Source organism: Ailuropoda melanoleuca, chromosome 5 (genome assembly GCF_002007445.2).
Source record: "Ailuropoda melanoleuca isolate Jingjing chromosome 5, ASM200744v2, whole genome shotgun sequence".
Classification (NCBI taxonomy): Eukaryota; Metazoa; Chordata; class Mammalia; order Carnivora; family Ursidae; genus Ailuropoda; species Ailuropoda melanoleuca.
In genome coordinates, this window is record NC_048222.1 from 28,404,068 (window position 1) to 28,431,248 (window position 27,181).

General features: G+C 54.1%; 5 protein-coding genes across 13 annotated transcripts in view; 3 read left to right on the forward strand and 2 right to left on the reverse strand.

The window, feature by feature from the left end:
- Positions 1-904, reverse strand: part of COL11A2 (collagen type XI alpha 2 chain) — a 31,250-nt gene extending 30,346 nt beyond the window's left edge. For 2 of the 4 annotated variants that reach the window (XM_034660530.1, XM_034660529.1), the window contains exon 1: positions 54-904. The gene's annotated coding sequence lies outside the window, so the exon portion shown is untranslated. The remainder of the gene's footprint in view (positions 1-53) is intronic. The other 2 variants (XM_034660532.1, XM_034660531.1) reach the window with 1 other exon arrangement.
- A 204-nt stretch (positions 905-1,108) lies between these two features.
- On the reverse strand, positions 1,109-7,780 carry RXRB (retinoid X receptor beta). 3 transcript variants are annotated; one of them, XM_002914336.4, is made up of 10 exons: positions 7,378-7,780; positions 6,461-6,708; positions 5,794-5,950; positions 5,245-5,424; positions 3,978-4,150; positions 3,449-3,578; positions 3,118-3,250; positions 2,911-3,002; positions 2,495-2,600; positions 1,109-2,391 (listed from the first exon to the last, which is right to left on the reverse strand). In XM_002914336.4, exons 1-10 carry the CDS (start codon positions 7,607-7,609, stop codon positions 2,244-2,246), a joined length of 1,599 nt encoding a protein of 532 aa, XP_002914382.1. In that variant the 5' UTR covers positions 7,610-7,780; the 3' UTR covers positions 1,109-2,243. The 3 variants fall into 3 exon arrangements, with proteins under 3 accessions (XP_002914382.1, XP_011216873.1, XP_019649781.1); XM_011218571.3 differs by having other exon boundaries at positions 2,911-3,014; XM_019794222.2 differs by lacking the exon at positions 6,461-6,708 and having other exon boundaries at positions 2,911-3,014.
- A 149-nt stretch (positions 7,781-7,929) lies between these two features.
- On the forward strand, positions 7,930-11,566 carry SLC39A7 (solute carrier family 39 member 7). 2 transcript variants are annotated; one of them, XM_011218572.3, is made up of 8 exons: positions 7,930-8,071; positions 8,381-8,795; positions 8,886-9,054; positions 9,216-9,269; positions 9,402-9,572; positions 9,719-9,859; positions 10,069-10,265; positions 10,681-11,564. In XM_011218572.3, the coding sequence occupies exons 2-8, from the start codon at positions 8,385-8,387 to the stop codon at positions 10,951-10,953; spliced, it is 1,416 nt and encodes a 471-aa protein (XP_011216874.1). In that variant the 5' UTR covers positions 7,930-8,071; positions 8,381-8,384; the 3' UTR covers positions 10,954-11,564. The 2 variants fall into 2 exon arrangements, with proteins under 2 accessions (XP_011216874.1, XP_011216875.1); XM_011218573.3 differs by lacking the exon at positions 7,930-8,071 and having other exon boundaries at positions 8,476-8,527; positions 8,902-9,054; positions 10,681-11,566.
- Positions 11,567-11,749: 183 nt separating this feature from the next.
- Positions 11,750-13,968, forward strand: HSD17B8 (hydroxysteroid 17-beta dehydrogenase 8). 3 transcript variants are annotated; one of them, XM_002914335.4, is made up of 9 exons: positions 11,750-11,840; positions 12,029-12,246; positions 12,345-12,461; positions 12,573-12,665; positions 12,768-12,853; positions 12,974-13,058; positions 13,268-13,310; positions 13,513-13,587; positions 13,777-13,940. In XM_002914335.4, exons 1-9 carry the CDS (start codon positions 11,795-11,797, stop codon positions 13,791-13,793), a joined length of 780 nt encoding a protein of 259 aa, XP_002914381.1. In that variant the 5' UTR covers positions 11,750-11,794; the 3' UTR covers positions 13,794-13,940. The 3 variants fall into 3 exon arrangements, with proteins under 3 accessions (XP_002914381.1, XP_019649783.1, XP_034516426.1); XM_019794224.2 differs by lacking the exon at positions 13,268-13,310 and having other exon boundaries at positions 13,777-13,968; XM_034660535.1 differs by lacking the exons at positions 12,345-12,461; positions 12,573-12,665; positions 13,268-13,310 and having other exon boundaries at positions 13,777-13,968.
- Positions 13,969-15,119: 1,151 nt separating this feature from the next.
- On the forward strand, positions 15,120-19,585 carry RING1 (ring finger protein 1). The gene is made up of 7 exons (XM_034660534.1): positions 15,120-15,803; positions 15,918-16,056; positions 16,842-17,002; positions 17,103-17,318; positions 18,035-18,424; positions 18,608-18,881; positions 19,164-19,585. Exons 2-7 carry the CDS (start codon positions 15,979-15,981, stop codon positions 19,263-19,265), a joined length of 1,221 nt encoding a protein of 406 aa, XP_034516425.1. The 5' UTR covers positions 15,120-15,803; positions 15,918-15,978; the 3' UTR covers positions 19,266-19,585.
- The last annotated feature ends 7,596 nt before the right edge of the window (positions 19,586-27,181 follow it).

Below are 27,181 nucleotides of genomic sequence, written 5' to 3' on the forward strand. Positions count from 1 at the left end.
CTCCAGCCGCCCGCCCACAGCCACCGAGGAGAAACCCCACCCTCGATCTCCACCTGGTTGGGGGTGGGGGGACGGGAGCCCTCCTTTGCTGACCCTCAGACTGCTCTCCCTTGCTTCTTGCAGAGACTGAATGGCCTGTACCCGGTTACCTTTTCGGGAACCCTAATACCTCTTCCCTTGCCCTTTCCTTTTCTAGGACCCAGAGGTCCAGTCCAAGCCCCCACCTCAACTCCCTCCCACCTGGGGCCCAGAGGCCCTTTTCATCAGTCCTGGGCGGGACTTAGGGCACAGTGGGAGGGGAGAGGCGGGCCTGGGGGGGGGGGTGTCTCTATCTCCCCCCATCAGGTCTCCATAATTACTTCCCCTCGCCCCGCCCAGTGTAATTACAGAGCCGGCCTGGGGCGGGGGTATTTATAGACTAGGTTATAGATAGCGACTGGGGACCTGCTACCCGACTGCCTGCAAGGGGCGGGGGCAGATGGTTAGAGGGGAGGCAGAGGGATCCGGCGTGGGGATAGAAAGAGCCAGAGACCGGACAGCCTGATGCACACAGAATAATCAGGTCCAAGGAGATGAAAACGGGAGGACAAGACCAGGGAGTCCGGGAGCCCAGGTGGCAAGGGACCCAGCGGAGAGATGAGGGGGCCGTCGAAGCTAGTTGGAAGAGTGCGGGGAAACAGGGTCACTCAGGGACGAGAGGTCGCCTCCGGGCGGGCATCGCCTGAGGAGGCCGCCGCGCAGAGCGCCGGTGTGCCCCCACGGACGGGCACGGCGCCGGGTCTGCCCGGAGCCCGCGGCGCGCCCGGATAAGACAGGAGCGAGCCGAGGCGCCGCCGCCCGCTGGCGCTAGGAGGGCGCAAGCGAACAAGGCGCCTTTGAGAATCAGCCGCCCCCCTCTTCCTCCTCCGGCCAGCCCCGCCCCCAGCCTGGCACACCCTTTCCCCCCCTCCCCGACAAAGCGTGCCTTGTGTCCCCCACCCTGTACCCGCCTCTCGGGCCCCAGGGAACCTCGGCGGCGGCGTCAAGGGAGCGCGTCCCGAGCTCCCGACCGGATACCCCCCCACACGCAGCCGACGCAGTGCTGCCCCCCCCAATACAGTCACCTCAGTCCAGAAAACAGCGATTTTAATTTGAAAGCTATTTTATGTGTGAGTGAAAGAGAAGGGAAAGGAACCCCAGAGAGAAGAGCTGCAGGGCAAAAATCATGCAGCCCCAGCACCCCATCTCTGCAGGCTGACCATCCCCCCTCAATTCTCAGGCCAGGGTCCTGTGTCCCCCAGGCTACACTGTGTGTGCCCAGGTCTGGGGGAAGGCTGTGAAGGGAAGGGCTGGAGGGCTACTCATCAAACCATCCCCTGCCCCACCCTGCCATCACATCCCAGGCCTCTTCCCCTAGTTAGACAAGAAGGGATGGGGGAGGGGGTTGGGAAGGCCAGTGCTTGAAGGGCTCCAGGAACAGACCATCTCAGGGCCCAGCCTTTCCCAAACACCACCTCCACCACTGGCATTTCTTAGTCAACCTGGGAAAGTACAGTACTTCTTTGAGTCTAACTGCAAGTCTCTATCCTCAGAGGAAATTAAAAATAGCAGATGGGTTCCTACATCTCCACCCACCCCTTAACCACCACCATCTTTTCATTTTTCAGTCTGCAGCAGGAGGTGAAGTGTGAGAGGGACTCTGGACAGGAGACAGTGACAGGGCCCCTCCCTCTTCCAGAGTAGCCCCCAACTGCTGGGCTACTGTCAAGGCTGTCAAGGCCTCAAGGAAGGCCTGTCAGACTGCTATTCCCATGTCCGTCAGTTTGGGGGGCCTGCCCCCCAATATCCATCTCTGGGCGAGTTCCCATTTTCTCTCTTCACATGGGTAGCTAAGTGAGGCAAGATGAGAAGGAAGCAAGGTCCTGTGAGCAAGGCCAGTGCTTTGTGCTGGGGGAGGGAGAGATCGTTCCAGGCAGGGGGTGAGAAATCACCCCAAATCATGGCAGACCCAGACAAATTCAGAGACTCAAGGCCACTGAAGGAGAGGTCCAGCCCTCACAAGGATCTGGGGTCCCCTCTGACTTGGGATATCACGCAAACCTCCTGGAGGGTTTATGGATCCCCTTGGAGGTCTCAGCTCTGCCCTGGACTCCTCGCCCCACCAAGATTCTAGGGCATGGCCCCTCCCCACCATGCCTCAAGGCTGGAGTCCCCCTCAGATGTGTACTCCTCAGGTGTGAGGAGCACCACGTTTGGGTCTGGGCTCAGGCCAGCTGGTGGGGAGCCTCAAGCATCTCCATGAGGAAGGTGTCAATGGGGGTGTCTCCAATGAGCTTGAAGAAAAACAGATGCTCTAGACACTTAAGGCCGATGGACCTGAGGGCAGGAAGACGTAGCAGCAACTTGGCAAACCTGAGGTAGAGGTGAGAGAAGACAGCTGGAACCTGGAACCACATGGGCCCTGGACACACCCTTACAGCACCCCACAGCCCCTCACCCCACAGCTCCTTCTCACCGTCCCTGCTGCTCAGGGTACTTCTGCTTGCAGTAGGTCTCCAGTGACGCGTACACTTTCTCCCGCAGAACCTCCACCTCACTAGGGTTGGAGAGGCCCTTGGCGTCTGGGATGGCGGGGAGGAGAGGGGGAGGAAGAAGGAAGACAAGCCAAGTTAGGACAAATGTGGAGATGGGGCCCACACTATGTCCCTTTTGGGCCCCACCTACTGGCCCTTTACCAGATGCCTGGCAAGGGAAGCAGGGCAAGCTATGGAACGGGGTCAAAGGGGAACGTATCAGTGGATGTGGGTTTTTCTTGGTCAGCTGGGAGATTTCCAGGTTGAGGGGGATAGCTGGGTAACTTAGGGGTCTCTGGAGAAGAGGAGGCTCCAAGGTTGCCTTGGTCTTGAGAGACAGGGGTGATCCTCCTCTTACCTGGATTGAACAGAATGATTGCCCTCAGGCAGCCAAGCTCTGTCTTGTCCATCCTCATGTCACGCATTTTGGACACTAGCTCTGTCAGCACCCTGGAGAGGGACCTGCAGGTCACTCAAAGGTCACAGCTCAGCCAGCCTTGGACACGGACCAGCCTATAGCCCCACCCCCTCTACCTACAGGCCAGCCCAGCCGAGGGCCACTGACCGATCAAAGATGGCTCCCACGCCTGCAGAATGGGCTGAGTTGCGGTGCACATGAAGACCTGTGGCGAGGAGGATACCATCTCGGACATCAATGGATCGGTGGGAGAAGGAAGCAATGAGGAGCTCATTCCAGCCTGGGTTGGGGGCAGCAAGGGTCAGGAGCCAGAGATCAGACCATGGGATTCGAAGCGTATCAGGGGAAGAGAAGAAGAATTGATGAGGTCAATGAACTTGGCCCCCTTGGTATGTAAGTATGCACTCGGGTCACTGAAGGTCAGAAGGTCAAGCAGGGGTCATATGTCAAGAGCTCAAGGGGATCCAAGGTCACTGACCTGCCCGTAGCAAAATGACCTGGTCATCCAGAGGCAAGGAGGAAAAGTGTGGGATCCTCTTCGCCCACTCAACAAGCGTGAATAGTTGTTTGTCAGCTGCCTGACAGATGTTAGTCACAGGGTCATTCGGCTGCAGGGGAGGAGGGGGTAAGAGTTATGGAAGGTCTAGAGGTACAGTGGAAGCCCCCCCTTGCAAGAGGTTTCTGACACCACCTGCTTAAAGGAGTCTCCCTTCAAACCATCTAAACCAATCCCTGTAAGTCAGGCTTCTCCTCTGGCATTCGTGAAAACAATTACGTATTTAGGACTTGCCTGTGGTTCTGCCACTGGGTTGTTTTGGGATGAGGACAGAAAAAACTATCACACCCACCTCAGATGTTTGAGAGACCTTGTTTGGCAGTACTTCCAGTCCCAGGCAGTGTTAGGGGGGGTTGGGAGGGAAAGGGAGCGGAGAGGGAAATAGAAACAACCTAGACTCCCATCCCCCAACCCCCATCAGGAAAGAGACTGGATTGACCCCATCACTCACGCTGCTGCCGCTACCCCCGGTTCCCCCAGGACCCTCAACGCCCTGGTCACTCTTCTGCTCCACAGCAAGCTCTGCCTCCAGGATCCTGTCCACAGGCATCTCCTCGGGGGCTCCCCCAGCCCCCTCCCCATCCCCGTCCTTGTCCTTCCCCCGCTGACGTTCCTCCTGTACCGCTGGGGATGGGAAGACGAGGAAAAGAAAAAGGGGAAAGTCAACAATCAGCCATGAGGGGATGTGAAATGTCCCTAGGGTCTTATCAGGGGTTCTCACGGCCCTTAGGAGATATTTATAGAAGTTGGGGGGGTCACTAGCAATGGTGGACTAGGGGCAGTCTGCAAGCAGGAGTTATAAAAGGGCTAAAAAATAAACCAAGAAAAGGAGGGGAAGGGAGGGTAAAGGATGAGAGAGAAAGCTAACGTTTAAACTGAGGACCAACTACATGGTAAGAAATATGAAAATACATTTCAACATTTCCTCAATTATTGTAAGAATCCTGTGAGCTCTTAACCCTGTTATTAACGATGAACAATTTAGGGCTTGGAGAAGTTAGATAGCTTGCCCAAGTTCACATAATACGGCAAATCATCCATCTAAATCCAAGTGTGCCTCACTACAAATCTGATGTTCTCCTGATTCAGCAAAAAGGCAGTGAAAGGATCACTGGCCTGGGTCTTCAGGGATGGGTTCTGGTCCCAGCCCTGCCCCTCCTTTGTTACATGACCTTGGGAAAACCAGGCCTCAGGCTCGTCTTCTCTAAAATGAGCATTTGACTAAGACACCACAAAGTATCTGAGAATTTCAGAATCAGAGTTAAGAAGATAAAATAAAGAAAAGCGAAGACAGCCCTGAGGTCTTCAGTAAAGTCCGTAACTTAAAAGAGTAGAGTCCCAGACTTTGCAGGAGGGACCACAGATAAGGAACCATTGGGTCAAAGAGGAGGGACTATTCAGGTAACTGAAGGGGAGAAAGAGAAGTCCATCGTGAGTAAGGACAGGTCATCCCACCCTAGCACTAGGGAGGGAGGGGTCATAGGGGCAGTCCACAGAGAAGCACCCCCATTAAGAAGGAAACTCAAGAGAACTGAGCAGGATACCAGGGACAAGAGCTGATGAGGGAAGAGAGAATTCAAATATCGCCCTCTGGAGGAGGAGAGAAAACAGTCCAGTCCTCCTGAGAGGTGCAGTCTGTGGTTTCTTGCAGTCTCCCTTCACCTCCTCCCTCCTCTCCCACAGCGTAGACCAGGAAGCCTGGCTGACACAGCCCTTACCCTCCCTCTTCATGCCGGTGGCCAGGCACTTCTGATAGCGGCAGTACTGACAGCGGTTTCGCTGGCGCTTGTCCACGGTGCAGTCCTTGTTGTCCCGGCACGAGTATGTCAGGTCCTTACGGATGGTGCGCTTGAAGAAGCCTTTGCAGCCCTCACAGCTGTAAACCCCATAGTGTTTGCCTAGAAGGTGAGGGGAATAGCAACAACAAGGCTGCACATAGATCCCTCACCATTAAGTCTCTTGCCAACTTACCCCCAGCAAACTTAGCTTAAATCCATTGTGTGTTTGCCAAATCCAGAGATGGGGAACCTGGACACAAGGGATGATCCAGTCCCACGCTCCTCACTGTTCAAAAACCCTATTATACCAGGCCCCTCTTTCCTCTGATCATCCCCCATCCCATATCTGAGCTTCAGGTTCCTTACCTATCACCAGGCTTCCCCCTACCCACTTGCTCCAATGCAACCCTGTGAGTCCCTGGGAATCCCACAGGTGATGCTAAATGTCAGACTCTTTCTTCCTCTCTGGTGATCCTCTAAGCCCCATACCTGAGCTTCGGTCCCCGCAGATTGCACATAGCCGTTTGCCAGCCCCAGGGCCACCTGGAGGGGGTGGACAGTGCAGGCCCCGGACCCCTAAGACTGGTGGCTTCACATCTTCAGGGGGGCCAGACCCACCCCCAGGGAGCGACACTGTTGAGTTAATCTGGGATGGGGGAAATAGGGAAGTCACAGGGAGACTCACTGGGAAGGAGAATCTCTCAGAGATCATGGAAATCATCCCCTACCACCTAGGCAGGGCCCTGCATTGCACATTACAGAGGACATGATTTACACTGCAGTCCATGTGAAGGGCCACCCATGGAGCACAACCCCAAAGAGATTAGACATACAGTTTTCCCTGAAATTGTGCAATACAGGGGCCCTGAAGGGCATGTATCTCAGGATGGCGAATGGGACAAAAAGGGCAAAAATAACTGATAGATGAAAGGGACATCAGAATATCAGGGTTCTTTTATAGGGCTGGGGAGGAAGCATGCACTGAAAGATCAGTCACCTCGGGAAGGGCAAGGGGTCTCACAAGGACCACAGGCCTGCCAGGATTAGAGGACTGGAAGGTCAGTGGGCCATGGGGAAGTTCACACAAGGATCTGGGGTCACAAGGAAAACAAGGAAATGAAAGTGGAGAGGCAGTCAGTGAGCCATGACCTCTCACCTGGGGACTGCTGACAGGCCCGGAGAATCCTGGGGGAGCTGGAGGGGGCAGACCAGGGGACCCCATGGAAGAGCTGATGACCGGGAATGGGGAGCCCAGTGGGGGGTGTGGCATCGGGGGTGGGGGTGGGGCCCCGGAGCCTCCAAGGGATGAGGCTGCTGAAGGTGGTAAGGGTAGCCCAGGAGGAGAAGGCGGAGGGGCCCCCTGGGGAAGGGGATTCGGGGAGGAACTGTCTGGGCTTCGGGAGTCTGAGGGAGGGGTACATACAGGCACAGACACACACAGACAGAAAGACAAAAAGAGAAAATGAGTCTTAGATCATCCAACTGGAGACTTTAATTCTCTCTAATCCCCCGCCGCACCCCACTCCAACCCACCCCACTCATCCTCATGTCCAGAAAGACCCTGTTGTCAAACACGGTTTAACTCATAATTGTGCTGAGAGGAAGGGGTTGACAAAAGACAGGCTAGTTCAGGCGAGGGAGAATTCCAAGCAATGCATTTGGTCACCCCGAGCCAGACAGGTCTTATGTGGGTGGGGCAGCACGTGGGGTGGAACTGACGGCCCCTCCATTCCCAGCCTGTAGCCGGACTGTACCAGGAAAAGAGGCGGAAGAGACCCCTCCTAGGACGCAGGATCTGCCTTCAACCGTCCAGAGTCCCAAACTCGAGGACTCGTGTCCCACGCCCGGGACCTCCAGATTGTAGGGCCTCAAACAGCCAAAGCCAGGAGGGCGGAAGCTCCCCCTCCCCGCCCCGCCCCGGGGGGGGAGGGCTCTAAGGCCCTCGGGAGGGAGGGGACGCATGTTTACAAACAAGGGGGCGGGAGCGCCAGGGAAAGAGCGCCAGGGGACGGGGGGGAGGGGTCGCAGATAACGCGGTCACTGGTTCGCTTGTCCGTCCGCTAGGACACTCACCCCGCCCGCTGTCGCCCATCCCGTCCCGTCCAGCCTCCCCCGGCTCCGGCTCCGGGGTTTGTTGTTCTCCGGCTGCTGCCGCCGCCGCCGCCGCTGCGGGATCCAGCCAGGGCCGTCGCCGCCGCCACCGGGAGGCGACCCCACAATGCATTTCTTTTCGCACCCCCACTGGCCCACACTGCCCTGCGGCATGCCGCTGGGGGAGGAAGGGCGGACGAGCAGCCCAAGACATGATTCTTGGCTGAGTCCAAGGATACCGAAGAGGTACCAGGGATTCCCAAATATTGACCAGGGGACTAGCTGAGCACGAGGAAGCCCCAGAGAAAAAGACTCTGGCCTGAACCGGGTCGAATTAAGCGCTTCGATGTGCTCTGTACCAAAATGACAGCGCCGATATGGCAGCCATCTTGGTATAGACGGGAAGTCTCCGCGCTAGTTCCCGCCCCCTCGTCTAGTTGGAAACGGAGGAGGCGGTCTCCTCGGCCCTGTTAGCTGGCCTCGCCCAGCCTCCCCTCAAATAACCTCCACACCCGCGCATGCGCGCCAGAGCAGGGCGGCTGGGCCGCCACCAGAGTGCCGCCATATTGGTAAAGGTATCCGGACCGAGGCGGAACGGAACTTCCTGTTCTCGCGGGAGCCAGAGGCGGGACTGCCACGTCCGAGCAAACCGGGAAAGGAGAGGATCCTGAAGCCGGTGAGAACTCCCTGCCTTACCCTACCGTCCTTTCCAGGCCTTTTCCACTACCTAGTGGGTCATAGAGACTAGGGCCCAGAGAGTCCGTAAAGTGGAGGCTCAAAGCCTAGAGTGGTGGCCCGGGGGCTCTATATCCGGGAGGGTGTTTGAGATAAAGAGACCGAGTCTTGGGAACAATGTGGGTGGGGATAGCGGAATTGGGTAGCGGCCCATAGAAGTGGACGGAGGGCACGAACGGAGTAAAGCTGACCCCTCATAGGTGTAGAGTTGAGGGTCAAGTGGAGTCACTGTCTCTGTCCCTCTGGTCAGCGTGATGGCCAGAGGCCTGGGGGCCCCCCACTGGGTGGCCATGGGACTGCTGACCTGGGCGGCCTTGGGGCTGCTGGTGGCCGGACACGGGGGTCATGGCGACCTGCACGAGGACCTGCACGAGGACTTCCATGGCCACAGCCACAGGCGCTCACATGAGGATTTCCACCATGGACACAGCCATGCGCATGGCCATGGCCACACTCACGAGAGCATCTGGCACGGGCATACCCACGGTCACGAACATGGACATTCACATGAGGATTTGCACCATGGCCATAGCCATGGCCAATCACATGAGAACCTCTACCACAGAGGGCATGGACATGACCATGAGCACAGCCATGGAGGCTTTGGGGAGTCTGGGGCTCCAGGCATCAAGCAGGACCTGGACACTGTCACTCTCTGGGCCTATGTGAGTCCCCAAGGGATGGGGGAGAGAGGGGCCGGTTCTGGATTGTTGGGAAACCCCGCACCTCTTGACCCCTGACTCTCCCCTCACCAGGCACTGGGGGCCACAGTTCTGATCTCTGCAGCTCCATTTTTTGTCCTCTTCCTTATTCCTGTGGAATCAAACTCCCCCCGGCACCGCTCTCTGCTCCAGATCTTGCTCAGTTTTGCTTCAGGTGGGCTCTTGGGAGATGCCTTTCTGCACCTCATCCCTCATGCCCTGGGTAAGTGATCTTTGGCCACTACTGCAAATCTTAATATGTTTTATTCTTTGGGCAAAAGGGTTCTTTCCCCTTTGTCATCCCTGACTTTCCAATATTCCACCAAATGCATGCCACTTGGGCAGGGTGGTCTCTCATTTGACCTTTCCTCACCCTTTCTCTAGAACCTCATTCTCACCACCCTCTGGAGCAGCCTGGACATGGACACTCTCACAGTGGTGAGAAAGGGGTGGATGGAGATGTGTTGGGATGTTGGGGAAGGTCTTTCCCTCCCTATTCTCCTCCCGCAATTGGGGAAGAGGAGTCTGGAATCCACATCTCCCTTAATGTCTCAGTGCCTTTATTTCCAGGCCAGGGCCCCATTCTGTCTGTGGGACTGTGGGTCCTCAGTGGAATTGTTGCCTTTCTTGTGGTGGAGAAATTTGTGAGACATGTGAAAGGAGGACATGGTCACAGTCATGGACATGGGCATGGACATGCTCATGGTCACACACGGGGAAGTCATGGGCATGGAAAACAGGGTAAGTCCAGGAACAAGTTTCCTTAAAAAGCACTTTGCCTGCCTCAGAATCCCCTCATGCTATGGTTCTCGGGTGGGATGGCACTTCCCTTTTGAGGACATTTTTGGAGATCTCTGTTCTCCACTCTTACCAACTTCTACCCTCAGAGCGTCCTTCAAAGGAGAAACAGAGCTCAGAGGAAGAAGAAAAGGAAGGAGGTGGGCCTCGGAAGAGGAAAGGAGGAAGCACAGAGCTCAAAGATGGCCCAGTGAGACCTCAGAATTCCGAAGAAGAAAAAACAGGTTCAGGTGAGGGCCAGGGTTATTGATAAACTTGGGCAAGGGATATCATGTTTCACATGGAATGTGCACTGTGGGTAATGGCAGGTGTCTGGGAAATCTGAAGGGGCTGGGTATGAAGTGATCTCTGAGGGGAGATGTGATAGTGGCTGACCATGGCTGGAATTAGGAGTGATAGATGTCTGTAATCATTTTGTCTTCCTTTCCACTTGTACAAGACCTACGTGTATCAGGGTACCTGAATCTGGCTGCTGACCTGGCACACAACTTCACAGATGGTCTGGCCATTGGTGCTTCATTTAGAGGAGGTCGGGGGCTAGGGATCCTGACCACAATGACTGTCCTGCTACACGAAGTCCCCCATGAAGTCGGGGACTTTGCCATCCTGGTCCAGTCTGGGTGCAGCAAAAAGCAGGTTGGTGACGATGTGCATCAGACATGATTGCCTCAAACTGTTTACCTCCTGCTCACCCGCCCTAAACCCACAATCACCTCTCGAACAACAAACCGTCCAGAAATGAGCGGGAAGAAATTCTGTTTCTTTGTCCTGTGGCTGAATATTTCTTAAACTGTAGTCCACAAACCATCTGAATGGTTTATGAGGGTCTTTCACCGTAATCTTCTCAATCAGAAGGTCTGTAGGAAGGACCTTTTTGATATTTTAAGATTTTTCAGGAAGTGTCTCTTCTAGATCCTCTTCTTTTTGCCTTAGCCTTTAGTTCCCAAAGACATGCATCCTGCCCATGTGTACGTATACGCCACGAGACATGCCTAACCACTGACCATCTGTAGATGTTGTTGAGTACCTTTCTGTCTTTTCTGCCCACCAGGCGATGCGTCTGCAACTACTGACGGCAATAGGGGCGCTGGCAGGCACAGCCTGTGCCCTCCTAACTGAAGGAGGGGCAGTGGGCAGTGAAGTTGCTGGTGGTACAGGTCCTGGCTGGGTTCTGCCATTCACTGCAGGTGGCTTTATCTACGTAGCAACGGTGTCCGTGTTGCCTGAGCTGTTGAGGGAGGCATCACCATTGCAGTCACTTCTGGAGGTGCTGGGACTGCTGGGGGGAGTTGTCATGATGGTGCTGATAGCCCACCTTGAGTGAGAGGTGGGGTAAATGGCCCCCACCCCAGCCCCAAACCTCTAGCCTCTTAAGTCCTCCAGGTCAGGGGTCTGTGGAGGTTGGGGGCCCTGGCCAGGGACATCTGCCAAAGGAAGTTGTATCCTAGGGAAGTGGTGACTTTGGCATTAGGGCCATTAAGATTTTGCAGTCTTACAGGAGCTGCAGAAGTGAGAGTGAGAAGTCAGAGGGACCATAGTGTTAGTCATGTGCTGACCATGTTGTTGGGTTTGGGGGCTAAATGGGGCCATGAAGAAGGCTGGAAAAGAGAGGGGGTGATGACGGCCTATGCCGTGTACCCTACCCAACCTGTTGTCAGAGGACCAAGCTACCACACACAGGTTTCTTCCAAGGCCCCCCTCCCCCTCCCACCTGTTGGTGGAAGTCAGAGCCCTGGACAGAGGGGGTAGCGGGAAGAGTCGGGGATATACATCAATTAAACATCAATCGTGTGTCCTGATTTGGGAGTGATTGAGGGGGGAGGTGGGTTGCTAATCTCCTGGCCTGATTTCTTTTTTCTATTCTTTTAATATCACTGTTTGAATGGAGGGGTAGGGGTGGTGACCGGAAATAAAGTCGTCGGATCTTCCACCCCACACGCGGTCTTTGTCTTTTTTGGAAGAATGGGGGCCCCTCATCTTCCCACTCCCCAGGCCCCCAAGTGGTGGTGACTGGCCCTGCCCCCATGATGGGAGGTCAGCCTGTGCTGGTGGCTGCCGATGGCCCAACGCTGGCCTAGCTAAGATTGGTGCGGCTTTGCTCCTGCCACGCCCCCTCTGCGCTAGGATTGGCTCAGTGCTGGGTGCCCGCCCGCCCACCGCCGGACATGGCGTCTCAGCTCAGGCTCCGCTCCGCGCTGGCCCTGGTCACAGGTTGAGGGGATACCATCCCCGGGCGGGTTGGGATGCCGGAGTGCTGTCGGGGGCGCGCCCTCGGCGTCTACAGGCGCTGTGACCTCTGGTCCCTGGTCCATATTTTAGTAACTTTGCACCCTGTTGACGTTTGACCCTTGCCCACTCCTCTCGTGTCCCCCCCTCCCGCGTGTTCTCTTTCACCTCAGGCGCGGGTAGCGGCATCGGCCGGGCCGTCAGTGTGCGCCTGGCCAGAGAGGGGGCCACCGTGGCCGCTTGCGACTTGGATAGGGCGGCGGCATGCGAGACGGTGTGCCTGCTGGGCGGGCAGGGGAGCGAGGAGGCGGCGCCCGGCGGGGCCCACGCCGCCTTCCAGGCTGACGTGTCTGAAGCCGGGGCGGTCAGGTGCCTGCTGGAACAAGTACAGGTGAACGCGACAGGACCTCGCCCTCTTTAAAGAGCCGACATTGCCTCCACTGCCCGGGCTCTACTTGGGTTTTGGTGTGTAACCGCCCCCTTCCATAGGCCTGGTTTTCTCGCCCGCCATCTGTCGTTGTGTCCTGTGCGGGGATCACCAGGGATGAGTTTCTGCTCCGCATGTCTGAGGATGACTGGGACAGAGTCATAGCTGTCAATCTCAAGGTGGCGACCTCTGAACCTGTGACTTCTGGCTCCGCCAGCCTGGGGGAGGGAGCTGGAAGAAGACTGTCACCCTAGCTAATCCTTTCTGCCTTGTTACTCTTTCCTCACCAGGGCATCTTTCTAGTCACTCAGGCTGCAGCCCAAGCCCTGGTGTCCAGTGGTTGCCATGGGTCCATCATCAACATCAGTAGCATCACAGGGAAGGTCAGATTGAGTTGGGATGAGGTCAGCCAGCTAGTTGGACATAGAAAGGAGAGCCCCTCCTTGGGACTCCTGACTCATCCCAAATCTCTGACTCACCTATAGGTGGGGAACATGGGACAGACAAACTACGCAGCATCCAAGGCTGGAGTGATTGGGCTGACCCAGACTGCAGCTCGGGAGCTTGGACGGTTGGTCAGACACCCCTGGGGATACAGAGGGATTTGCTGAAGCATGTGGGAGGTCTGGGGGAGGGGGGCAGGTCAGTGCTCAGTGCTCTCCAGAGTCAGCAGCCACTCTCCCTTCCACAGACATGGGATCCGCTGTAACTCTGTCCTCCCGGGGTTCATTACAACACCCATGACACAGAAAGTGCCACAGCAAGTGCTGGACAAGGTAGGAGGCTGTGGGTAGAGGGCAGAATCATTCAGATACGCAATCTCTCTGGGCTTCAGAGAGAATCTGGGCACAGGGCCTGGCAAATAGTAGATATTCAATAAGTGTACAAGGAAAGGAGGCAAAAGGAAAAAGGGTCACAGACTCAGCCTACAAAAAAAAAAATCCATAAAAGAAGCTTTCACCCACTTATGAGTATTTTCTTACAGGTGATTGGAATGATCCCGATGGGACATATGGGGGATCCTGAGGGTGAGCACTGAGTGAGGAGGAGGCCCTAGGGAGGAGGGGGCCTGAATAAAGAGATCCCAAAGTCTGTGGTATCTGGGAGGATTTCACTAGGATTGGTGGATGGAGTGTGTATGTGTTGGTGAGGAGGGGTTCTGGTGGGAGGTGATGACTTTGGGTCCATGAGAGTGAGTAGAATTCTGCCTTCTCTCCATCATTCCCGTAGATGTGGCAGATGTGGTTGCATTCTTGGCATCTGAAGACAGTGGATACATCACAGGGGCCTCAGTGGAAGTCACTGGTATGAGGCCATCATGGGGAGGGAGAGGGCAGAGAAGTGGAACCCAGATGAGAGGAGAAAGCAAGTGAAGGGAGTCTGGAGCCACTGAGGGAAGAGCAGAAGTTCCCATAGGCGAGGGACCGAAGTGGGCGCCCCCCAGCCCATTTGTCTCCACCTATGCATCTGTCCAAATGTTTCTGCCCCTCCCAGGAGGTCTTTTCATGTAACTGCCTCAAGGACCCTGGACTCTGCTCACTCCCCCACCACTCCACCGGGCCTCCTGCTGATGAGGACTCTGAGTTCCCAGGCTACAAAAGGGGTGGCAGTGTATGGCTCTGGAATGCTGAATATGGGAGGCAGGGGTGCTTGTGACCCTAATAAATTCCAAATCCTCTTCCCTGCCACCTCCGGTTCTTCTTGTGTCTAAGCCCTCAGACCCTTTCCCACCTCCCCCTCCTTTCCCTTTCCCGAAGGATTGTTCCCTTTCACTGCCTGGTCTCCCAGGGCAACCCCCGCCGCCGGGTGTGAGAGGAGAGAGTGTGTGTCACTGTGTATGCGTGACACTCTGGGTCTCTTTAGAGGGAGGGGGTCTCTGCCCCACCTGCTTCCACTGGTCCTGCAGCCCCAGTCCCCTCCCCCCAATTCCCTGGGTCCTTACGGTCCCCAAGGGTGGTTTGTTCATGGCCCCATCCCAGTGTCCAGTCTGGCCTTGGGAGGGGGTCTTGGAACAGGTGGCCCTCCCCCACCCCTCTCCCTTCTCTGAATCCCCCCTCCCCTTTCTCTCCACCTTACAATAGCTGCAGCCGGCCTGGGGTCGGGTGGGGGGATTAGGGGAGGGGGCCAGGATTAGGGGAATGGACCAGCCGATGAAAGGGGCTGGAGGAGAGCAGAGGAGGGGGCTGGGAGGAGGAGGAGGAAGGGGAGGGGGTCCGCGCTAATCGACTCTGGAGCCCACATAAGGACTGGCCACGGACTGAAGGAGAGGACAGGGAAGTAGGGGGGAACTGGGGGAGGGGGTGAGGGGACCCACTGCTGCCTTGTCCCAGAAACAGGCTACCCCCTGGCAGCTGCAGCCCAAGTCCGGGAACCCCAGCTCAGGCTGGAGGAGACAGGACGCCCACCACGGTCTCTTTCCACCACTACCTCCGCCCCCCCCCATCTCATCCCCTGCTTTCAATGGGGGATCGCTCTGCCCCTTCCTCTTCTCTTTCCTCCCCGTCCCCTTCCTTTACTGGAAAGTCCTGGAGGAGGCTCCTGCCCGCTTCCCACTCCAGACATTCTGCCCCTTGTGCCCCCACCCACCCACACACGCACACCCCCTCCCCTATAGGGGCCCCATCTTGTGTGTGTGTGTCCCTGCTTCCGCGTGGTGTCTCCATTCCCCTGTTCCTCCCGTGCGCCTCCCTCCCCCGCCCCGGGCCGCGGCTCTTGATTGTCCAAACGCAATTCTCGAGTCTATGGCTCTGGCCGAGAGTTGAGTCTGGACGTCCCGAGCCGCCGCCCCCAAACCTCGAGGGGAGAGCGGGTCGGAGGGTCAAGGGAGAGCCAAAGCGGAGGGTGGAGCAAGTCCCCAGGGTGGTAAGGGGAATCCCGGGCTCATCCGGATTTAGTTGCATTCACAGGACTGGAAGACTGAAGCGGCCGAGGATCCTTTGCAGCCTTCCCCCCTCCCCTCCCCTCCCCGAATGCCGGGCTGGGGTTACGCAGAAGTTGTGGGGAGGGGGGCAGCTGTTCCCCAGAGCCGCTAGGGGACGCGGAGTGGGGGAGGTGGCCCCTTTTCCAACCCTTCTGTCCCCTCCCGGGGTCCAAAAGATCCCAGGCCCCGCCCTCCGGAGCGGAGGCCCCGGGTGGGGACCTCGGGAAGGGAATTGTGGCTAAGGTTGGCGGCGCGACGGTGCCGGCCCGGGGACTGGGACCGGGGTCCCCACGTAGCTCGGGACTCCGGGGACGCGGGCTCTACAGGCGAAGCGGGCGCGTCCCGGAGGCGGGGTACCCGGGCGCCCACGTCGCGTTCCACCCGAGCCCCGAGTGGCGGGTGACGTCTCCGCTGGCGGGGGTGGGGGGGTGTAGTGGAGGGACAGACGGAAGTGACGTAGAGCCCCAGCGCCCGGGCCATGGCGGCGGCGGCGGCGGGAGCTGCTGTCTGAGCAGCAGCTGCGGACCGAGCGAACTGGGGCTGGGAGCCCGGGCCCAGGGAGAGGCGCTGCGGCAACGGGGGCGCGGACGGCTGGAGCCGGGTGAGGGGCAGCGCGGCGCGAGGCGGAGGGGGGTGGGGGGGAGGCACCGGGAGGGGCGGGGTCTGCGCGAGGGCGGCCCCCCTAACACCCCTTCCCCCTTCCCCCTCTTCCCAGCCTATCTCTCCTTCTCCTCCACCGCTGCGGAGCCCTTAGTGGGGGTCTGTGCCCGGTCACCATGACGACGCCGGCGAATGCCCAGAATGCCAGCAAAACGTGGGAACTGAGTCTGTATGAGCTCCACCGGACCCCGCAGGTGACAGGGACTCTCCCTTCACAGCTTACTCCCCTTCCCCAAACCTTTCAATCCACAGACCCCATCCCACCGCCTCTTTTCCATTTTTTGCCCTGTTCTGCGGACCCTGCCCCATGTCACAGACTCCCTCGGCCCTACCTTTGCATCATCTTAATCTTTTCCAAGCACTTCACATTTATCTCATTTAATCCTCACATCAGCTAGTGCCACAGCCTTAGGGCAAGTATGACTGCCTTCATCTGAAAGATAGTAAACAGACAGAAATTACCTTCACTGTTCCTCAGCTTACTGTTCCTTCCTAAGTGCACATAAGACTTTCCTCCCAAGTTTATTAAAAATGGAGCCTCTTGGTCTTCCCCCACCCCCCAACATTCTGATACAATAATGAGATGGGGCTCCAGAGCCTGCATTTTAAGTAAGTACCCTAGGGGATACTGATATAGGTCGAACCTGGACCACACTTTCAGAAATTCTGTTGAAACAGTCCTCCCCAAACTCCAAATCTGTGTCACCCCCATCCCCAGACCTCTCGCCACACCTCAGATCCTCCGGTTGCGAAGCTCCTACTTCTAGTTAATGGACACTAATCCTTTCTGTTTTCCATTCTCTCCCAAGTCAAAGCTCCTCTCTCTCAGAATTACCATCTTCTTCAAGTGGCCAACATGGGGTCCCCAGATCCTGCTATTTCACTGAATTTTTCAAAATTCCCATTCCATGGACCACTGATTTCTAAAACCCCTTTCCCCCCAACCCGCCATCACATTTCCACTCACTGATGCCTCCAGGAAGCCATCATGGATGGCACAGAGATTGCGGTTTCCCCTCGGTCACTGCATTCAGAGCTCATGTGCCCCATCTGCCTGGACATGCTGAAGAATACAATGACCACCAAGGAGTGCCTCCACCGATTCTGCTCGGACTGCATTGTCACCGCCCTGCGGAGCGGGTAACAGGAGGGATGTGTTTGAGATGGGGTGAAGGATCCAGACCTGGGGCCTCAATGCCCTGGCGACTGACTGTTCAGGGCCTCCTCTCTCCCACCCCAGGAACAAGGAGTGCCCTACCTGCCGCAAGAAGCTGGTATCCAAGCGGTCTCTGCGACCAGACCCCAACTTCGATGCCCTGATCTCTAAGATCTATCCCAGCCGGGAGGAATACGAGGCCCACCAAGACCGGGTGCTCATCCGCCTCAGCCGCCTGCACAACCAGCAGGCACTGAGCTCCAGCATTGAGGAGGGGCTGCGCATGCAGGCCATGCACAGGTTCGGGCCGGGAGAGAGGCGGTAGCTGGGCTGGCAGGACAGATGTGTGGGTCAGACTTCTGGCGCTGTCTTTGCTGCCTGCCAGCTCTAAGCCTTAGTGTCGCAATAGCTAACCGCAGCCTGGTTGTCGAAGCCTGGACATCAGAGACATAAACTCCAGCTTCTTAGTCAGCACCTGGCACTACTATTCTTAAGAAGGAAATAGCTCGCCCTCTAACTTTCTAGAAGTTAGAGCAGTGGAGTGATTTTGAGCATAAACTCTGGATTCACACCACTGGGAATTAAATGACCTCCTAGGCTAGCATTGCTCAGTCTTTAATAGGAATCCAGATTACCTGCGGGGCTTGTTAAAAATGAAAATTCTAATTCAGTACGTCTGGAGTTGGGCCTGAAATTCTGCCTTTCTACAAACCTATGCTACAGGTTCCTGGAGTCCGTGAGGAGAGGCAAGGGGCTGTGATTGCAAACAAGTTATTTCACCTCTCTAAGCCTCGGTTTCCTCAACCATAAATAGAATATAATCACCTGCTTCTAGGATGTGTACTATGTGAGGCAGTCAGTGCAAAATACTTAGCAGTGTGCTTGGCAAGTAGTTAGTGTTTAATAAATATTAGGTGTCATCAGTAAGATTTCCCTGATCTCTTGTTCTCTCATAAGTTTATAGTCTAAACCCCTTATCCTTGGTGCTTTCTAACCTCAACCACTTGCTTCTACAGGGCCCAGCGTGTGAGGCGACCGATGCCCGGGTCAGATCAGACCACCACGATGAGTGGGGGGGAAGGAGAGCCTGGGGAGGGAGAGGGGGATGGAGAGGATGTGAGCTCAGACTCCGCCCCTGACTCTGCCCCAGGCCCTGCTCCCAAGCGACCCCGTGGTGGGGGCGCAGGGGGGAGCAGTGTAGGGACAGGGGGAGGTGGCACTGGTGGGGTGGGTGGGGGCGCCGGTTCCGAAGACTCTGGTGACCGGGGAGGGACCTTGGGAGGGGGAACCCTAGGCCCCCCAAGCCCTCCTGGGGCCCCCAGTCCCCCGGAGCCAGGTGGAGAAATTGAGCTCGTGTTCCGGCCCCACCCCCTGCTCGTGGAGAAGGGAGAATACTGCCAGACTAGGTGAGAGCCCTGTCTTTCCCCTGACCTCTGAGAAACCAGAGACCACATAGACTTCCACCCGAAGTGGGCTTCACCCAGACCCAGCAAGAAATTCTAACCCAGAGGCCCTGTTGGAAAGTCCCCTACTTCCCTTGTCCATTTAAGGCTTTCTGTGCCCTAAACCTGCCCTCTTTCCTGCTTCAGGTATGTGAAGACAACTGGGAATGCCACAGTGGACCATCTTTCCAAGTACTTGGCCCTGCGCATTGCTCTTGAGCGGAGGCAGCAGCAAGAGGCCGGGGAGCCAGGAGGGCCTGGAGGGGGCGCCTCTGATGCCGCGGGACCTGATGGGGGTGGTGGGGAGGGTGGGGGTACCGGAGGAGGTGACGGCCCTGAGGAGCCTGCCTTGCCCAGTCTGGAAGGTGTCAGCGAAAAGCAGTACACCATCTACATCGCCCCTGGGGGTGGAGCTTTCACGGTGAGAGCCTCTGAGGGCAGTGCTGTAAGAGGGGAGAGGTGGGGAGGGTGGCCTGGGGCCACACAGAACCATGGATCCTGACCTTCTAACTGGCCCACCCTCCTCCCTCCCTCCCTATGTATCTCTTATCTCTGTCTCCTCCCCCACCACTCCCTATGCCCCTGCTTTGCCTTGCCCCATCTCTTTTATTACTTTCTTTTTTCCTCCCTTGGTCATTTTCTGCCTTATTCTCCAACTTTCTTTTTTCTTACCCTGCCTCTCTCTTTTCCACCCCCTGTGTAGACACTGAATGGCTCACTGACCCTGGAACTGGTGAATGAGAAGTTCTGGAAGGTGTCCCGGCCACTGGAGCTCTGCTATGCCCCCACCAAGGATCCAAAGTGACCCCACAAGGGGACAGCCAGAGGATGGGGACCATGGGGTGTCCCTGTGTCCTGGCCCACCACCGCCAGCTTCTTTGTCCCCCAGTGCTCCCCCAACCCAGCTAGCCAGCAAGAGGACACAAATGAGGACAAGTGGCTTTTATACAAAGTATCTATATCAGATTCTTCTATATTGTACAGAGCGGGGCATGCGCCCCCATCTACTGCCTTTTCTATTGCCCCCCCCAACCTCCCATCTATACAAGATGTTGGGGAAGGTGAAGAACCCTCCCCTTCATGCCCTCCTACCAACAACAAATTTGCTTCTTTTCCTCTTTGAAACCTGCAGTTCTGTGTCTCTGTTTATCAGGGGTGTACTAGAAGGGCAAAAACAAAACAAAAGATTGGGGAGACAAGCCTGGAAATCATATGGAAATCAGCCTTGGAAATGGGGAGGAAATGTCAAAGGTTATTCACGGTGTGTAAATCCCAATTTTCTGAACCCCAGTCAACAAATATGTACGAAAATAGTGGGGAACGATCTGTGAAGCTGGGAGAGAGAGGGTAAAGAGCTGAGGGGCGTCTCAAGTCAGATCTCAAACCTGCCTCCTAAAACCTGAATCGCCCAGCCTGAAATCCAGGGTTTCAGTATCAAAGGGAAAGTGGGAAAGTGACTCAAGAGAGTAAGTCACGTTTGTAGATGCCAACGGGACCGGGACCGTGATGTTTGGAAGCAGAGTAATTCCTCATCACTGCAAGAAGCTGGTTTCTATAGCTGGAAAAACAGGAGGGAGGGACGTGGAGAGGACTGCGACAAACCCCTGCTGGACATCCCGGCCGCTTCCCAAAGAAGGCGGGCAGGGCCAGGGACTACAGTTCCCAGGAGTGAGCGAACCAGTGCCCGCCGAGCCGCGGGCTGAGTGGAGGGAGGGCCGCACGGGAGGTCTAGCTCTGCTCCTAGTCAGGCTGCGGCCGAGAGCAGAGGGCTGGGGGCCTCAAGCGAAGCCACCGCTAGCTCCCGGCCTCGAGTTGCGTGGGCGTGCCGGGCCGCAAGCTCGGGTCCGGGCTGTAGAGCTGCTCGGCTGCGCGCCGCGTCCCGTGCTGTGCGGGGGTAGGGGACGAAGACTCGCCTCTCCCGGAGTAACTGATGCTCCCTCTATGCCCCCCCCTTCAGCCTCTCTGCCCCTCACTTCCTGTTTCCGTTGCCCTTCGCGCCCCCACCCCGATCCGCCCCAAATTCCTGCGGCTTCCTCAGTTCTCTGCCCCGCTGGCGGAGGAGTCAGCCTCTCGGTGTGATCCACAGACCCGAGGGCACCCCATCCCACGCTTGGGATTTCTCGTTTTTTCCCCTGATGCCTAGTACCTTCAATACCGACTCAGGGTCACCTTCCCGCCCACGCAAGTCCCACAGACCAGGCGGCCTGGACCTCACCCCCAGAGCCCTCCTGCCCTGCCGAAATAGACAACACCCTTGCAGGAGCCGCTTTCTATACCCAGAACCCTTGATCCTGGCTGCCCTCCTTTCCAACCCCAGGCATCCAGCGGCTGCGGCGCTCCCGGGACGTTGGGTGGGAGGAAGGCGGGCGTTGCCCCCGGAATTTCAGAGAGAGAGAGAAACGGACGCGGAGGAGTCGGGAAGGATACCGAGGTGGATATTGGAGAGTCCGGAATGAACCCGGCTTCTCTTCTGGTTCCAGGGGCTGCAAGGAGCGTCACCCCCTCACTTTACTCGTTCTCTCCAGGCCTGAACGACCTGTAGCCTCTTCTGTCTCTGTTCCCCGCCCTCTCCCTTAACCCTGGAACAGCCAGCGGCCCCTGGTCCCTGTAACTTCCCTCCCATGGCCCCTCTATTCCTCCTCGGCTCCCCAGTCAACACCACCCCCACCCTCCCCTTCTCTCCACTTCTCACATTTCTGCCGCAGTCCCCTCTCTGCTACCTCCACGACTGAACTTCGAAGATGAAGATGCGTCTGTTTATTTCGGAGACATCATGTGGCAGACATACCAAACGGTTGCCCTAGGCGTCTCCCTTACCTGCGCAGGAAGGAAAAATAACTACCCTCCTGGACCAGGTGTTCTCCTTCCCTAGTGCTGGGAGAAGGAGGTGTTGTGGGGTGGGGGGCAGCTCAGATTTTGTTGCATCGGGAGCTTCCCTGGGTTATTTCCCCAAATCCTTTAGTCCGCTGTCAGTTAAGCCTACAGATACAGGTTAGGCAAAGCAAGAGATACAAAGTATACAAAAAATAACTTGATTATTTTGTTGAACTAGATACATGCAGAATAACTAACTATGCAAAGGAGCAAGGTAGAGAAAGGTTACTAGAGTCAGGGAGACCTGGGAGTAAATCTTCACCCTGCCACTTAAAGGGCGGGACCTTATGCATGAAACTCTGAAGGGAGGGCATTGTGTTTTAACAAACGCTCCCCGTGATTCTGATGTGCACCAAAGCAGAGAAGCAGTGCGGTAAATATTAGCTCCGTCCTCAGGGTGAATGGCAAGGGCCCCCATGCAGAAGCGGCTCCACGCCTCTGGAGCAGGGGGATCACCGGGAACCTTTAGGGCGGTTGAGAAGGGCCTCACAGAGGAGGTGGGACCGGGCCAGGATGGATGAAAAGGGAAGAAGAAAGTCTTTGGTGCAGGAGGAAAGGAGCCTCTCTTTCCCTTACCCATCCATCTCCCACTTTTCCCTTGCTCAGACTTCTCAGTCCCCAGACCATAGCAGATCATGCGTCTGAGCGCGTGGGTGAGAGCACTGTGTGAGACAATACACACAAGAGCCATCTCAGAAAAACTTAGGACCGCCTTCAGGTACAAATGTCGCCAGGGAGACCACTCCTCTGTTCTTCAGTTTGTATCTTTCCCCCCGTGTTGTCAAGCTCCAAGACAAGCATTTCATGTCCACAAAATTGTTTGCTTAATGTCCTCTTCTCGTGCTGGGCAGCTGGTTTTGAATGGTCAGCAGGGAGTTCCTCCAAAGCATCCCCTCCAGATGGCGCCTCTGGCCCCAGCCTGGCCCTGAGGAGGGTGGTGTTACCATTCACCCTTTTAGAAAGTTCTGTTGGGGGAGTTCCTCCCTTGGGCAACGCTAGCAGTAAGATTATTGTTACCATACTTGTTAAAGGATAAAGTAGGCCTTAGTTCTTGCATACCCCCAAGGTATACTCTTTAGAATTTGGCAGAGTTCTCCCTACGGATGTATCGGAGGGAGACGCTGATCACTGACACGTGCAAGAAGGAATGAAAGAACCTTAGACACATGCAAGAAGGAATGAAAGAACCTTAGACGTAAAGGATCACTTGGGAGACCGCTCGTCAGTTTCACCTTTTCAGGAAGTACTATTGAGTCCACCACCTAACGGGGGCTGTTCTGGGACCTGGGTATTACAAACAGGCGTATGATGTGGCCCCTGCCTTCGAAGGATGTGACACAGAGGTGTGTGTGGCGAGCATCTCAGTACTGAATCCACCTCTACTCCGATCAGTTGTATCCACTACAGTATCTCTCAAGTCTGTCCCTCTTCTCCATCCCTCCATTTCCCTGGTCCGGCCACCATCTGGACCATCTGGCTCTCCTCTGAATCACTGCGGTAGTTGGAGAGCTTGACGGTTGGAGGGCTTCTCAACTACGTGCCCGCTGCACACCTGAGTTAGAGGACTTTTTGAAATGCAAATTTGATTGTTTCAGGCACCCTGCTTAAATCCATTTAATGGTTTTCCATTGATCTTAGGTTAAAGACCCAAGTCCTTAACCTGGCCTCTAAACCCTGCCAGATGTGGCTCTGCCGATCTCTCCAGATTCTTCTCCCACCACTCTCCCAGTGGGAGGGCTCCATTTGCAGTCCGCTTCGCGCTTCCTCCTGCAGAGAGCCAAGCCCTCGGCCTGAAAGGCTCTTTGTCCCATTTCTCTTTTAGCTAGCTCCTCTTCATTCTTCAGATCTCAGCGTCTCTGCCACATCCTCAAGAAAGTACCCTGCCCTTCCTTCCTGAGTCAGATTCCCCTCTTCTGAGTTCCCACACCAAGGTGTGCCTTTCCCGAGGCACTTGGCACAGTTGCAGTTCAACATTTGTTCATTATCTGATGGAAGTCTGACTCCCTGGTGGATGTAAGTTCCCTGAAGGCAGGGATCCTGACTGCAGATGCTTACTCTTGTCATACGCAGGGAACTGGGAACTGGATCCAAATATTGGTTTAATGGATGCATGCGTGCCAGGATCTGGCATAGAGGGCTACATATTGCAGGATCTCAGAGAGGATGGTGTGGGCCATGATTCTCCAACAGCTGCGGCCCAGGAGTCTCGTATGCCATTTTCTTAACACCATTACTTCCTCCGTATTTCCTAGCTTTGTCCATCTCCACAGTTCCACCTTCATCTCAGGCCTCCTCCATCTTGCCTGTGAGACCATCCTTCCCTTTAACTTTGCAATGCCCCTTTCTGGTCTTGCCTCATTGGCTTCAGAAGGCAGCATGGAATAATGTGGCAACAGCACACGATCCAGAACCATAATATGTAGGTTCAATTAGTAGGTTAAAAGTATTAGTGGTGCGATCTTCAGCAGGCTGTTAAATTCACTCTGAACACTAGCTTTCTTATCCATAAAATGGGAACAACTTCAGAATCAAGCAAGATGGAGGACTTAGAAAATCTAAATGCACCATCACCTGGAAATACTGGACAAAATATGGGTGGGGGAAGTAAACATGACTGAGTTCTCAAAAGAAAAATAAAATCCCAAGTGCTAGAAACAAAGAGAAAACTGAAAGCCAGAGAATAAGCTGACCATGGCAACGGTTGCTAGAAGGGGCCTAGGAGAGAACTGGTTCTATTAACTAAAACCTGAATGGATCTATAAATTCTAATAAATGGAATGACAAGTTAACACACACACACACGCACACACACGCACACACACCTATCTAGATGGTTTTAGAGATGTGTTATTCTGCCAACTATTTTTTTTTTAAAAGTAAGCTCTACACCTAACGTGAAGCTTGAACTTACGACCCCAAGACCAAGAGTCTCATGTTCTACAGACTGAGCCAGCCAGGTGTCCCCATTTTGCCAACTCTTAAAAACCATCTGTTTATTTGGTTATACAAACTGTAGCAGACAACAGAAAAAGAAGGACAATCACACTTATAAAACTAAAATCCTGGGGCGCCTGGGTGGCTCAGTCAGTTAAGCCTCTGCCTTCGGCTCAGGTCATGATCTCTGGGTCCTGGGATCAGCCTGCATTGGGGCTTTCTACTCAGCAGAGACTCTCTCCCTCTGCCCCTCCACACAGCTCCATTCTCTCTTTCAAACAAATAAATAAAATCTTTAAAAAAAAAAAAACTAAAATCCTACATAAGATATCAGCAAACTGAATCTGGTGGAGTTTGTGCAAGTCTGTGTGTGTATGCGTGTGTATGCATGACCAAGCAGACTTTATTGCAGGAACACAAGGATGGTGTACTTTAAAAATCTATTAATGATATTTACAATTTGTCATAGTAAAAGGAAAAAAAAGATTGTCCCAATGGTACAGAGAACACATTGGATACAGTTTAACAGAAACTCATTTTATTATTTTTTTAAATCTAGCTAACTGGGTGCCTGGGTGGCTCAGATCGTTGGGCATCTACGTTCACCTCGGGTCATGGGCTCCAGGCCCTGGGATCGCCAGCTCAGCGGGAAGTCTCCTTCTCCCTCTCCCTTTACCTCTCCCCCGCTTGTGCTCTCTCTGTCTCTCTTTGTCTCTCAAATGAATAAAATCTTTTAAAAATCTAGCTAACTAAGATTAGAAAATAACTTCCAAAGTCAAGACAGGAATACTAGATTTTACTGTTTCTTTTTTTTTTCATTTTTAATTTTTTAAATTTAAATTCAATTAATTAACATATAGCATATTATTAGTTTCAGAGGTAAGTGTTCAATGATTCATCAGTTGTATATAAAAACATTTAATTCTTGGGGCGCCTGGGTGGCACAGTGGTTAAACGTCTGCCTTCGGCTCAGGGCGTGATCCTGGCGTTCTGGGATCGAGCCCCACATCAGGCTCCTCCTATGAGCCTGCTTCTTCCTCTCCCACTCCCCCTGCTTGTGTTCCCTCTCTCGCTGCCTGTCTCTGTCTCTGTCGAATAAATAAATAAATAAATAATCTTTAAAAAAAAAACATTTAATTCTTTTTTTAAAGTTTTATTTGTTTAAGCAATCTCTACACCCAACATGGGGCTCAAACTAATGACTGAAATCAAGGGTTACACACTCTTCCGACTGAGCCAGCCAGATGTCCCCTAGTTTTTACTGTTTCTATTGAACTTGTGCTAGCTGGTCTGAACCGGCACAATAAGAAAAAGAAGAAATAAAGCCATCACTATACATAGATAATTAATTAGTGACAAAGAAAATTTACAAGAACCCATAAACAATACATTCTTTTTTGGGAATGAGATGGATATGCAAATATCAATTTGCTTATACCACAGCAATAAATAAATAGAAGATTTTGTTTTAAGAAAATACCATTTGTAAGAGCAACAAAGACTATAGCATACTTAGACATACATATAACAAAATATGTGCATGATCTTTATGGATAAAATTATAAAACCTTACTAGAGAACATTTTGAAGAGAAGACAAAAAAGAATGGAGAAATATTCCATGCTCAAGAGGAGAAAAATTCAATATAAAGCTGGAAATTTTTCTCAAATCTATACATGTCAGTACAATTCTAATCAAAACCCCAACAATATATTTTATGGAACTTAAAAAACTGTTCTTAGGAGATGCCTGGGTGGCTCAGTTGGTTAAGTGTTTGCCTTCAGCTCAGATCGTGATCCCAGGGTCCTGGGACGGAGCCCCATGTTGGGCTCTCTGCTCTGTGGGGAGTCTGCTTCTCCCTCCGCCTCTGCTGCTCCCCCTGCTTGTACTCTCTTTCTCTCTCCCTGTCAAATACATAAATAAAATCTTTAAAGAGAGAGAGAGAGAAACTGTTCTTAAAATTCTTATAAAGAAGTAAATGGCCCAGAAAAGCCAACACGAGTTCGAAGTGGAAAAATATGAAAGGCCAGCTTTATCATATAACACAACTGTACCGTAAAGCCAGAGTGATCAAAGCAGTGTGGTCCTGGCACATGCGCAGTAAATAGACCACTGTTACAGAGCAGTTCTTAGACTCACGCCTTCAAAGATATGAGAACTTGGTATATGACAAAAGTGACATAAATCTGTGGAAAAGGATGGACTATCTGTTAAATTGTCTTGCGTTCATTGGCTATCCAAGTGAAAAAAAATAGATCCTTACACTACAACATTCCCTAAAGCCAATTTTAGGTGGCTTAAATGTGTGAAAAACAAAATTTTAAACTGTTTGAAGAAACTGTAAAATATACTGATGATATCATAGTAAGGAAGGATTTCTTTTTAAAGATTTTATTTATTTATTTGACAGAGATAGAGACAGCCGGGGAGAGAGGGAACACGAGCAGGGGAAGTGGGAGAGGAAGAAGCAGAGAAGCAGGCTCATAGCGGAGGAGCCTGATGTGGGGCTCGATCCCACAACGCCGGGATCACGCCCTGAGCCGAAGGCAGATGCCCAACCGCTGTGCCACCTAGGCGCCCCTACAACCTCTACAATTAACGAAGGTTTGGTATCCACGATTTATACAGAACTCTTGCAGATCACTAGCAAAAGCTATGAATAGGCAAGTCACTGAAAAGGAAATCCAAATAGCCAATAAATATATGAAAAGATGCTCAACTTCATTCGTAATGAACAAATGCAAATCAAAACCATGAGATACTATTTTATACATACTAACTCAGCAAAATTAAAATAACTCTGATAAGGGCTCCTGGCTGGCTCAGTCAGTGGAGCTTGTGACTCTTGATCACAGGGTTATGAGTTTGAGCCCCACATTGGGCGTAGAGATTACTTAAAAATAAAACCTTTGA

Bases quoted from the DNA above. Each gene is read 5' to 3' on its own strand.
- RXRB (XM_011218571.3), bottom strand. From the start codon at position 7,609: ATGTCTTGGGCTGCTCGTCCGCCCTTCCTCCCCCAGCGGCATGCCGCA. The intron at 5,425-5,793 runs GTATGGGGCTTA...CTCACCTTCTAG, and splicing joins CTGCGGGGACCGAAGCTCAG to GCAAACACTATGGGGTTTAC. The intron at 4,151-5,244 runs GTAAGGGCTGTG...TCCCATCCCCAG, and splicing joins CACCGGCATGAAGAGGGAGG to CGGTACAGGAGGAACGTCAG.
- SLC39A7 (XM_011218572.3), top strand. From the start codon at position 8,385: ATGGCCAGAGGCCTGGGGGCCCCCCACTGGGTGGCCATGGGACTGCTG. The intron at 8,796-8,885 runs GTGAGTCCCCAA...TCCCCTCACCAG, and splicing joins CTGTCACTCTCTGGGCCTAT to GCACTGGGGGCCACAGTTCT. The intron at 9,270-9,401 runs GTGAGAAAGGGG...CTTTATTTCCAG, and splicing joins ACATGGACACTCTCACAGTG to GCCAGGGCCCCATTCTGTCT.
- HSD17B8 (XM_019794224.2), top strand. From the start codon at position 11,795: ATGGCGTCTCAGCTCAGGCTCCGCTCCGCGCTGGCCCTGGTCACAG. The intron at 12,247-12,344 runs GTGAACGCGACA...CCCCTTCCATAG, and splicing joins GCCTGCTGGAACAAGTACAG to GCCTGGTTTTCTCGCCCGCC. The intron at 13,588-13,776 runs GTATGAGGCCAT...TGCCCCTCCCAG, and splicing joins GGCCTCAGTGGAAGTCACTG to GAGGTCTTTTCATGTAACTG.
- RING1 (XM_034660534.1), top strand. From the start codon at position 15,979: ATGACGACGCCGGCGAATGCCCAGAATGCCAGCAAAACGTGGGAACTG. The intron at 17,003-17,102 runs GTAACAGGAGGG...CTCCCACCCCAG, and splicing joins GTCACCGCCCTGCGGAGCGG to GAACAAGGAGTGCCCTACCT. The intron at 18,425-18,607 runs GTGAGAGCCCTG...TTCCTGCTTCAG, and splicing joins GGAGAATACTGCCAGACTAG to GTATGTGAAGACAACTGGGA.